Source organism: Macadamia integrifolia, chromosome 2 (assembly GCF_013358625.1).
Source record: "Macadamia integrifolia cultivar HAES 741 chromosome 2, SCU_Mint_v3, whole genome shotgun sequence".
Lineage (NCBI taxonomy): Eukaryota > Viridiplantae > Streptophyta > Magnoliopsida > Proteales > Proteaceae > Macadamia > Macadamia integrifolia.
The window spans coordinates 22,097,427-22,109,259 of record NC_056558.1 but is presented as its reverse complement, the minus strand read 5'-3'; the positions used below and the strand labels follow the sequence as shown (position 1 = coordinate 22,109,259).

General features: G+C 35.4%; 1 protein-coding gene across 5 annotated transcripts; it reads left to right on the top strand.

The window, feature by feature from the left end:
* Positions 1 to 3,418: 3,418 nt before the first annotated feature.
* Positions 3,419 to 10,273, top strand: LOC122091816 (disease resistance protein RPS5-like). 5 transcript variants are annotated; one of them, XR_006144021.1, is made up of 4 exons: positions 3,419 to 6,268; positions 8,884 to 8,991; positions 9,851 to 9,915; positions 9,999 to 10,273. XR_006144021.1 is itself a non-coding variant. In XM_042661989.1 (3 exons), exons 1-2 carry the CDS (start codon positions 3,449 to 3,451, stop codon positions 8,977 to 8,979), a joined length of 2,916 nt encoding a protein of 971 aa, XP_042517923.1. In that variant the 5' UTR covers positions 3,419 to 3,448; the 3' UTR covers positions 8,980 to 8,991; positions 9,851 to 10,273. The 5 variants fall into 5 exon arrangements, 3 of the variants coding, with proteins under 3 accessions (XP_042517923.1, XP_042517914.1, XP_042517906.1); XR_006144019.1 differs by having other exon boundaries at positions 8,884 to 9,915; XM_042661989.1 differs by having other exon boundaries at positions 9,851 to 10,273.
* Positions 10,274 to 11,833: the final 1,560 nt, after the last annotated feature.

Genomic DNA, 11,833 nt, shown 5'->3' with positions numbered 1-11,833 from the left:
AAGGGCCCGTTTGGTATCGTTTCTGTTCTAGAAACGCCGTTTCGTGTCAAAAACGAAAATTTCAGTTTCTGTGTCAAAACGCAGTTTTTAAACGAAAAAATGGTGTTTCAAAATTTCAGATTTTTATCGAGAATTTTTTTATTATTTTATTTTATTTTTTGTAAAATAGAACGAATTTGGGAAGACGGAACTCCATTTTGGAGTTCTGTAAATGGGGTTCCGTCCAATCTCCTTTTTTTAGTTTTTTTTTTTTCACTTTTTGTTCCAAAAAAACAGAAACGGACCATAAGTGCACCAAACAGAAGATTCCGTTTTTTCTTTCCAATAGAACGAAAAAACTCCAGAAATGTTTTTTTAGAACGATACCAAACGGAGCCTAAGTGTTTGCAATCGGATGCGCTTGGATTTTCTTGAAATTTCCATGGGGGTACAATCTAAGACCGGTCACGAATAAATTTTAAGGCTCAAGAACCTCCTCCCTTCAACTCCTTTGATTTCTCAAATGCAGTATTGCAAGAACAGAGGGAGGAAAACACCCGTGTCATTTCTCTCTTTTTAATTCTTCACATTGTCTGGATGCAACTATGTTTGTAAATAATTTTCAGTCCAATTCAAATAGCGATTGTATGCTAAATTTCCTAGAAAAGTTTTAATTTCAACCCCTTTTGGAGAATCCCGCCGTTGACCATCTTTGTCCATGTGAGTCATCTCTTTTGAATCTTTCTTGCTTCTCGTTAAAAATTATTTATTGATGCAATCTCTCTCGATTGGATTTTCAACTACCAATGGGAAGAGAAACAAAAAAGAGAAACTATAGTTTTGGCAAGAGAAACTTCTCCCTCTTTGTTGGTCCTTGAATGGACATGAATACTTGATGATAAATGTTCTTAGGCCATTAAATGAGGTAAAAGAAGTGGTTAAGGTGTGTTAATGATACATTAAGTCAAAGCCAAGGAGGAAGAGAAGAAAGCAAGGATGTGTTTGCTTTGAAGACCAGGAAGCCAAGGAAAGAGAAAGTGTGAGCACCAAACTTGTCAGTACAAGTTTCCAGTCATCCCAGACAATTGATTGTGAGATTTTCTAACCTTTAATTTACATTATATGCATGTATGTATGTTAGGGTTTGTTATGGATAGATGTATACATGCTAGGTTAGTTGTGGATGAACTATAAGCATGCTAGCAGGTTGTGGATGTATATGCTAGGCAGAACTTAACTGTAGGGCATTGATATATGTCCAATTTAATTGTATTCTTTATTGAGTGCTTAGTGGGTGCTAAGTATTGGGAGTGGGTGCTCTCGTGTAGTAGGTGCTACACATTGTACCGACACTGCGAGTGCCATCTCAGCTTCGACTTGAGAAAATTGGGTGTGGGTGCTCCCGACTGTGGGTGTAGTCAAAAGTAGTATATTGAGTAGGTACGAAGCCTTTACAGGCACTACTCCGGAGATGTAGGCAAATTTTCGAACCTCGTAAAAACCCTGTGTTGTGGGCGTTTGTTGTTTACATTTTATATTAAAGTGCGTAGAATGCGGAATGAGTGTGCACACTTGGAAATGCCTATGAGAGGCTAAGTGTGCATATGACTGTGTGCAAACAGGGACAGGTGTATCAGGTTTTTCTTGGCCAGACATCGGACATGTTTTTGGGGATCGGAATTGGACTCACTGATTCACCCCCCCTCTCAGTGACTGCCGTGTTACAACATATATATAAATATGCATAGGAAATTTAATATATTTTTTTGTTTTTGTTTTTTTTTATTTGTTTTTAAGAAAGAAAGATTTCATTAATTAATATAGTAGAAAACATCAACAATAGGTTATGTATCTAGAATTCTAAATTTCTTATGCATAGCCAAAGCAGCAATGCGCTTAACTAAGATCACACATTCATTTGAGGCTTGAGACAAAAACTTAATTGGGAAAAGGATTTATAAACATAGTATTTCTACCATTTCCAACTTTGATATAGATTAACTTTTTCTGAATGGACAAGATGGTAGCAATACAATTCCAAGTAATTGAACCTCTTTTTTTTCATAGTGTACATATCAAAGATGGATTTGTTGTGAAAATAGTTAGCTTTTAAGGTTTGTGACCAAAGAGAGTTTTGATAAGAGAGAGACGCCAGTCAAGTTTAAATAACAAAGCCTTATTTTGAGTGGCAGAATCCCTCAACCCAAGACCTCCCAAAGACTTCAGAAAGCACACTTTTTTTCCAGCTAATCAAATGGAGTTTTTTAGACTTGGTAGGATCACTATTCTAGAATCTTAAATATATAGAGTCCAATTTCTTGTACATATGCTTAGTAAAAACAAAAACCGTTCATAAGATAAGAGGGGATAGATGAAATAGCCGATTGGATAAGAACGGTGCACCCTACATAAAATAACATATTAGACAATATGATTAAAACATTAATCCTAGATCTAGAATGAAACATGTTGGTGTTAAGATATGTGGAAGCATTCCCCATCTCTTTAATGCCAATAATAGAACACAAGAGTTTAAGATCAGACAAAGAAACATTTTTATTGAAAAAAAATATCACTTTTATCAAAGGATGAGAGAGAGAGAGAGAGAGAGAGAGAGAGAGAGAGAGAGAGTATGTGTGTGTGTTTATCAAAAGTTTTAATGCATGATCGTCCATGAATACAACCGTTAGATAGTTTACAAGGGTCTATGGTGCACCCTCCTCTTCCTCGATGGCTATGTGCCTTTGTTGTTTGGGTTGAGATAAGGTGGATTATGTCCCCCTTTTGTATTTTTTTTTCTATTTTATTAATAATACTATAGGGGCTTTCCCAGTCCCAATAAAATTCAAGTTAAAAAACAAAAAATCATGAAAATCCAACAGCTAAGGTGCACTATCGCTCATTGCTTCACCGTAGAGAATTTTTTTTTACTATTTTTTTTTTTGGCTTTAGCTTAAGTTGAGCTATTTATCCAATCTGAGCCGCATAAATCCACTAAACCAATTAAAGTATTAAAATACCCATTATGTCTCTAATTTCAAATTACTTCGGAATGCCGCCAGAAGAGATATATTTGTTTATTTTAGTGGATTGGTGGTGGCTGATGTTTGATATACCACTTTACAAATTCATGGCACTTTAAAAAAATAACAAACATATTAAAAATTGTAAAAAAAATCAATGGTGTTTGGTGAAGCATATTCACACCTACTAGTCTAAAAAGTCTTCGGACTTGGGTGGATGTCGATCAGGATCCACCTTGTTTCCCTTCTTTTATATTATTTTTTTGTCAGTCCAAGTTATTTCTCACTTCACCACAGACAAACCAATGTGACATGTTTCAAAAGGCACCACTCATTTCTCTACATTTGTGTCATTTGGCTGCTACCGCGTTACTACTATTTGCACGGGTCGAGTTGTTCTTCCCTTCTGCAAATCTAAATCTCTCGTTTTTCTCTGAGTGTGAATTATGGCGACGACTATCATTGGCGCGATACTAAGCCCCATACTAGGATGGATTCCCACATATATAATCAATCCTATCGCAACTAAGTGTCAGGTCTGGCGGAACCTTAGCGAGAACATCGAAGAGCTAGAAAACACAAGAATGAAGCTAGAAGCCAGGAGAAGTGACAAAGCAAGTGAAGTAGAAAAAGAAATGAACCAAGAAGGTGTAGTAAAATCAGCAGAGGCAGATCTCTGGTTCGGTCAAGTCGATGATGCTCTATCCAACGCCAACAACCTACGAATCGAATACCAGCAGAGTCAGATCTCTGGTACTTCATGTCCTAACTGCTTCTGCCGGTCACGCTATCAGCTGAGCAAAAGAGCTTTGAAGCTCAAGCAAGATGTACATGACAAGTTGTTTGGGGAAGAACCAAGATCTGGTTGGACGGTGGCTCCACCACGGCAGATAGGGAGGAGTATGAACACCGTTTGTATCGAGGGACAAACAACAACAGAGAAATTGAAAGGTGAGATCATCGATTCGGTGCTCGACGATAGGTATGTTGCTGTTGGGTTGTTTGGTATGGGAGGTATAGGCAAGACAACACTTCTACGACACGCCAATGAGCACTTTAGGATGACCCAACACTTCGAATCCGTGATTTTCACCACTGTGTCATCCACACCCAATTTCGTAGAAATACGAAAGCAAATTGCTGAAGGCTTCGGCTTGAGAAATCGCCAAGATGACGATGATCTGAAAGAACAACTGTCTCGCCTTTTCCAAACAAGAAAGTATCTATTGATATTAGACGACATGTGGGAGCCTGTTATTAATCTTGGTGAAATCTGCAATATTCCTGAACCTAAGAAGGAGAACGGCTGCAAAATATTATTGGCATCTCGATCAAAAGAAGTGGTTACAAGGTTTGTGATCCGCTTTGGAGCAAGAGATTCTCTTCGATCAATTCGAGTGAACAAACTCCAACCAGATGAAGCGTGGAATCTTTTTGTTCAAAAAGTCGGTGAGGATATTACTTTGAAATCATCAATAGTATTCCTTGCGAAGGATGTTCTGAAAAAGTGTGATGGATTGCCTCTGGCCATCGTTGTTATCGGTAGCACAATGTCAACGAGGGAAACAGAGGGAGAATGGAAAGATGCTCTACGTGAATTGGAGCAGTCAGCTTCAAATCTCGAAGGTATGAAAGAAGAAGTATTTTCAATACTGATGTTTAGTTTTGAAAAATTGAAACCAATTGAACAATCCCTCTTCTTGTTCTGCTGTCTATTTCCTGAGGACCACAATATCGACAAATATGACTTATTTGAGTTTGCCATTGGTGAAGAAACTCTGTCTGGGATGCATCGGCTACAAGATATTAGAAATAAAGTAGATGTTTTGGTTGCAAAGCTTCAAAATTCATCCATGCTTGAGGACAGTGACTACTTTGATGCATTTAAAATGCACGATATGATGCGTGAATTGGCTGTGTGGATCACATCTACATCGAACAATAAGTACCCCTCCAAGTTCATCACAAAGGCCGGTGTTGGAATAACTGAGGCACCTGCTGATGCCTCAGAATGGTGCAAGGCCACTAAGATTTCATTGATGATGAATTCTTCTATAGAATCTTTACCTCAATTGCCAGATCAATGTCCACAAGTGCACACATTGCTCCTTCAACAAACTTGTATTAACGTCATCCCCCAAGTGCACTTCTCGGAGCACATGCCTGCACTTCAGATACTAGATTTGAGCTTTTGTATTGAGCTAAAGAGTTTGCCGGCTTCAATATCCCATCTAGTCAACCTTCGTTTGTTAAACTTAAGTGGGTGTTTTAACCTACAGGATTTACCCCATGGAATTGGAAAGTTGGTTCAACTCATATCATTAGACTTGGGTCATTGCGAAAACTTAAGAAAACTACCAATAGAGATGAAAAAGTTGAACAATTTAAGGCGACTACACATCGGCAGCACCAAAATTCTTAAGAGGATACCACGTGGGGTATTATCTGGATTGCGTAAGCTAGAGGAGCTAGACACTACCGGAAGCGGGTTAAAATGGTTCGCCAGTGGTGTAGAGGAACTATCTCAATTGATTAGCTTATCTGATATTAGCGTCGAGATAAGGAAAGCAAATGTTTTCCATTGGTTTAAGCCATTCCTTAAATCTAAACGCATGCATAGTCTAGATTTGCGGAATTGTACTATTGATCCTTCAATTTTTCCGTATCTTCTAGACATTGATAGAGTTGTGCAATTCAAGTCATGTGAGGGTTTGACACACATTCCAACTCATGGCTGTCAATGTCTAATTGTAGAAGCTTGTCCAGATCTCGAGATATTATTGAACGTACAGGAAGCCGAAGGGAATGCTTTTGAAAGCTTACGTGGGTTGAGACTTGATCAACTGGATCAGTTGCAGGCAATATGTACTGGGGTTCCACAACCTGGATGCTTTTCTAATATGACAAGTGTGGAAATACAGGAATGCCCCAATCTAAAGGTGATTTTCACTAATGGTGTAACACGGTTGCTTAAAAAGTTGCGTTATTTATCTGTATGTCGATGTCCTCAATTGGTGAAGATAGTAGCAGATGAGGATTTGGAAATCAATGCATTTCCAAGTTTGGAGGAAATGCGACTATGTGAGCTACCAGAATTGATAGACATATGCCATCTCGATTTGAACTGGCCATCTCTCTCTGAAGCGTTTATTTATCTTTGTTCTAAGTTAAGGAGACCCCCGTTTGGAGCCAAACATGCAGATATATTATTAAATGATGAAATGGACAGCCAGATGATAAAGAGCTATCTATGGGTGAAAAAATGGGTAAGTGTAATAATATCTGATGACTTTTGTTTTTGGTAGTTTATTTTTTTTCCCCTTTATCTTGAGAAGCTTGACTTAATAATTATTAACTATTCAAGAATATTTTAATATTTTTTTATTTTTATCAAGGGGCTACGAAATGTTTGAGTTATCTAAATAATACCTGCTTCCAACCAATATTATTATTTGCACATTATAAAGTCTAGTTTAGTTTGATAAACGTTATATTGTTTATTTCCTTAATTACTTGCTTGGTGTATCAATTTTTTAGGGATCCTTGCTTGGTTAATCAGTATTTGATGGTCAGCCTTTTCTAAAAAGCAATACTAGAGATTAAAAGTGCAATTCTATTTTAATAAAGTAATTTCTGATTTTTGGACTAATACAATTCCTTTTGCTGTTTAGTAGTTCCTATAAAATAGTTCCTATTGAAATGTTTGATAACATGATCCCTTTATTTGCATAAAATTCATACCTTATCTTTTAAACTTATTCTAAAGTCTTAACTCATTGAATTAAATTTTATTTAGGTTATACAATTGGAAGAATTTTATATATAATTAGGTTTCTTAGCTCTCCTATAATTTATCTAGAAGTTGAATAAATTCATGCAGTTCTGTTTATCTTAGTAGTTTTTATTTAGTACACACATTACTCCAACTAGTCATCTATAATGATCTTGAAAAACGCCCATTTTAGGTTAGCTGATTGAACCTCTTAAAAGGATTTATATATCCTTGTGAGGAACCCTCTTCTTTACCTCATGAGAGATTTTGTTAGATTTCAATTTTAAAGAGGGAACTAATAATCTATCTCAATAGTCAAATGCCAATACAGAAACCTGGGTCAAGTGAATCTAAAGTTGGAGAAAACTACAAAAATACCACTTACTTCCACTAATTAACCGCTCCATCATTTTGGTAATTTTAATTTCTAATTTCGAATACATTCATTATATACTCATTTTTCAACCGTTTACCAAAAGAATAGTCAGTTTTGGCTCAAACTTCTATTCTAATCCTTCATATGTCAATTCATAAAGAGGAATTAGCTCACTTTATCCCCATTCCCTACATTTAGTTATTAGTTTTATATTTAAAAATTCATAAATCTCTTAAAGGTCTTTTACTATAAAAATATCATGATTCTTGACAAATCAATCAACTCCAGATGCAACATTAACATACCACTCCGTCTGATCACTTACAAACAGGCCCTTTGTATTCTATTTGTAATCTATAGATGTTTTAACTCTGATGTGTTTGATTGCCCTAATTTTTATTTTTATTTTATTATTATTATTATTATTTTAAATGGTTCAAGCCTTTACCCAAATAGGTTTCAAAGCCTTTCAAATTTATCTCTCGCATCGGTCCGTATCAGTTTAGTATGTCTCCTATCTTGATACCTTGAAGGGTATGGATAGGGGAAAAAAAGTCAAAAAATTATTTTTTTAAAAGGAAAATCAGGGATATTTTGTCTAATACAGGTGATTTGATACCAATCTATTCTAATACCATAGACTGGTTTTGAGGGTGACCAATGGGTGATACCCATATGACACCGTGCACTAAAACCATGTTCATATCCTTCAAATTTTGAGTGCTAGGACTAGGTATGTGTCTTCATATCCTTCAAAAAATTTTTTTTTTGGAAGAAGTGTTTTTATGTGAACTACCATAATTGACAGCCATATGCCATCCCATTTTGAATTGGCCATCTCTTCTTAGAGTTATTGTTGATAATTGTCCTAAGTTGGGGAGACTTCCATTTGGAGCACAACATGCAGATCTGGTATCAATTATCAAAAAGAAATCAGTAATAGCAATAAGACCAAATATGTTTGTTATGTTTTTTATTCTTTTTTGGTAATTGTTTTTCCTTTTCTTCTCCTTCCTTTTGATCAAATAAAGTTTTATTTTATGCAAAAGATTACCTGCTCCTAACATGGAAAGTCTATTAGTTTGATAAATTTACTCATACCATACTTATATCCTTGCTTGGTTAATCCTTTTTTGAGGGTCAGTTTTTTGGAAACCTGGTATGTTAAAGAGTAAACTTGTTGGGCTGGTTCTATATTAGTATAAACTTAAATTGCAGGACACTTAAAACTTCTCTGACATGCTTTACACCCCTTTTCTAATCATTCACATTGTCATTTTGATAGAGAGGAGTTAGTTACTTAAAATATAAACATCCCCCCCCTTCATATCCATTCCCTAGGTTTACTCATTCTATTTTATTTAAAAAATTAATATATTCTCTTTGAGCTCCTATGACAATTATGCTATATCTTTTATTTATCTAAAAAATATCAAGATTCATAGTTAAGATCAATCAACTCTAAATCTAACATTAACGTATCATTCTCACTTGACAATAGATCCTTATTTAATCTATTTGTTCAGCAATTCTTTGCTCCAAAAGACTCATTTATCGACTCCAAATCTTTTCCCGATTAGGTTTCAAGCAATCCAACACACACACACACACACACACACACACTCTCTCTCTCTCTTAAATTTATGAAATATATGTATTTTGTTTTTGCTAAGAATGTAGTATATGAAAACTTCAACCTTGTCCTCTCTAATTGTAGAGCTCTATCTATGTAGAAAGAAGAGGAAGAAAAAGAAGAGAAAAAAAAAGAAGAAGAAGATGATGATGATCATGAAGATGAAGAAAAGGAAAAAGAAGAAGAAGTATTTTAATCATCTTTAGTGGTAAGACTTGGTAAATCTGACTCTCCATATCACCCAATGATATAGATTTTTTTTTTTTAATTTATTTATTTCTAATGTATAGTATTCATTCTATCCCTTTTATTCTACTTATAATATACTGTTCTTTCTTTGTAATTTGTGACCTGACTTTTTTACCCTTTGATAGTGACAATTGTTTTTGAGGAGGAGAAATGTTAGGTAATTTAGTATGAACATTTACATTTGTCTAAAGCTTAGATTCTATATGAATTGACTAAGTTGTAGCCCAGTCTATTTTTAAATGGACGGTTGATTACCCTTGCAATGGTCATTGGGTATTTTCGTTTCCTAAGGATTTGTTGGATTAAGTTATGCAGTTGCTGCCCCTTGGGGCTTCTTAATGTTTTCATATCTGCATGAAGAAGGACAAGACATTATGATAGGGCAAGGAATCGGCATGTCTTGGTATCTATATGCCTCACCAATTGGTGACAACAACTCGTCAAATAGAGGTGGGAAGAATTAAGAAAAGACTGTTGGCCATTGTAGGATTCAGAATCGTCCTAGGAGTTCAATGCTTAAATCCTTCTGATTCAGTCCGATATTAAGATCGATCCAAAGTAGTGGATGCACTCTTTCCTGAGCTTTATACTGACTGAGGTGGCTTGTGTCATATATAAATAAGATTTTCTTCCCTAGTTTCTACTGAGTTACATATTATTTATTCCTTTCAAACCAGATAACTTAAAACTGTCACCAATAGGTAACCTGTGGCTGCTGGTTTGTGAAATAGAATTTTGTTTTTCTTCTTTGTTATTGATACTGATTGATTCATTTCTGTCTTATGCATCCTTTTTGTAATTTGGCAATTGTTGAGCAGGGTAAAGATAAGAGGGAGGAGTCATTCTATAGGATTGTGGTGATGAGAAAGATGAACATTGATAGGTAATTATATTTGTCTCTTTTGCTTCAGCTATTGCTAAATTTGTGAAGCTTCAAATATCATCCCTAAATGTGTGAAGTTTCAGGTCCTGTTGTGAACTTTGATTTCCTAATATGGGGGGAAAAATTATCAAAGAAGGAAGAGGCTGCTGTGATTGTTGTGGGTTCTCTTGCACCTGCGGCCTTTGTGGTTGTTCTGTAGCTTCCAGAGGATTAAAATGTATATGATAAGAATTTTATGCAACTGCTATTGATCTTTACTTAATTCTATGAACATTCAATTAGCTTTTGCGGTTTCTTATTTTTATTTGGTCAATAGGATGATACGAGAAGTACATTTAATCGTGTCATATTTTCTCAATGACCCAATGTCTTATTTGTGATGATATTCAATTATGTACACTCCTAGTGCTTTCTTGTGTCTCTCTCTCTCCTTCCACAATGAGGGGGCAGATATGTATTTTATAGGAGGAAAGAGAGATAAACAGAGAGAGGAACCCTATTTTTTATCTCAATAGTCAAATGCCAATACAAGAACATGGGTCAAGTGCGTCAAAAGTTGTAGAAGACTACAAAAATACCACGACCTCCCCTAACCTCTCCAACATTTTGGTAATTTTATTTTCTAATTTTGGATACATTCATTATATACTCATTTTTCAACTGTTTACCAAAAGAGTAGTCATTTTTGGCTTAAACTTCTCTTCTAATTCTTCACATCTTTAATTCATAAAAAGGAATTAGCTCACTTTATCCCAATTTCTTAGATTTAGTTATTTGTTTTATATTTAAAAATTCATAAAATCTGTTGAAGGTCTTTTATTATAAAAATATCAAGAATCTTGGCAAACCAATCAGCTCCAAATGTAACATTAACATAACAGTACTCCGTCACTTACCAACAGGCCCTTTGTAATATATTTGTTAATCTATGGATGTTTTGACCCTGACGTGTTTCTTAGCCCCCATAAAATTCCTGTAAATGACTCTAGCCTTACCTAAATAGGTTTCAAAGCCTTTCAACTCTGTCTCTCTATCTCATAGTTTTAAGAATTGGAATCAGGTCGATCCGTATTGATTCGACAAGTTTTCTATCTCGATACCTTGAACGGTACAAAATAGGAGCAAAAAATTCAAAAAATTATTTTAAAAAAATCAGGGGTATTTTTGTCCGATATAGACGATCCAATACTACTAATATGTTCCAATACTATATCGGTTTTGAGGTTGGCCAATACCCATTCTTGCTGTGCACTAAAACCATGTTGTCACTCTCTCATATTTTCAATAATAATAATAATAATAATAATAATAATAATAATAATAATAATAATAATAATAATAATAATAATAATAAACTCTCATATTTTCATACATCTAAGTCTAGCGTTTTCCACTATAATTGTAGAATTCTATATATGCAGGAGTTGTTGGGCAAAGAGTGCTGGTCATGCGGGAGCTAGAGGAGTTTTTAGAGATCATACAGGAAGAATGTTGGGGTCCTATAAAGTCTTTATGGGAGTGTTAGGGGTTTTTGAGGCTGAGATGGGGGGCCTCATGGAAGGTCTAATGCGTGCTAAGGACATGGGTTTTAATCAACTATGGTTAAGTCTGATTCTTACGTTGTGGTTTCACTGATTCAACAAAATAGGGTGCCTTGGTTTGTTGCTTAGTGATGGTTTTTCTTAAAGCCATACTTGGACGGGATAACCTAGAAGATAACTCATAATTTCAGAGAGGCAAATACTATTGTGGATTTTTTAGCTAGAGATGCAGCCAAAACATGTGTCTCAGGGTCAAATGTTGCTTTCCCTGATCATATTGTGGAGCTTCTTAGCAAAGATGCAAATGAAGTCCAAATTATAGATTCAGTTAGTGCACTTCTCCCTCTCCCTACTAATGGCAATGCCGAAGGTGGGGG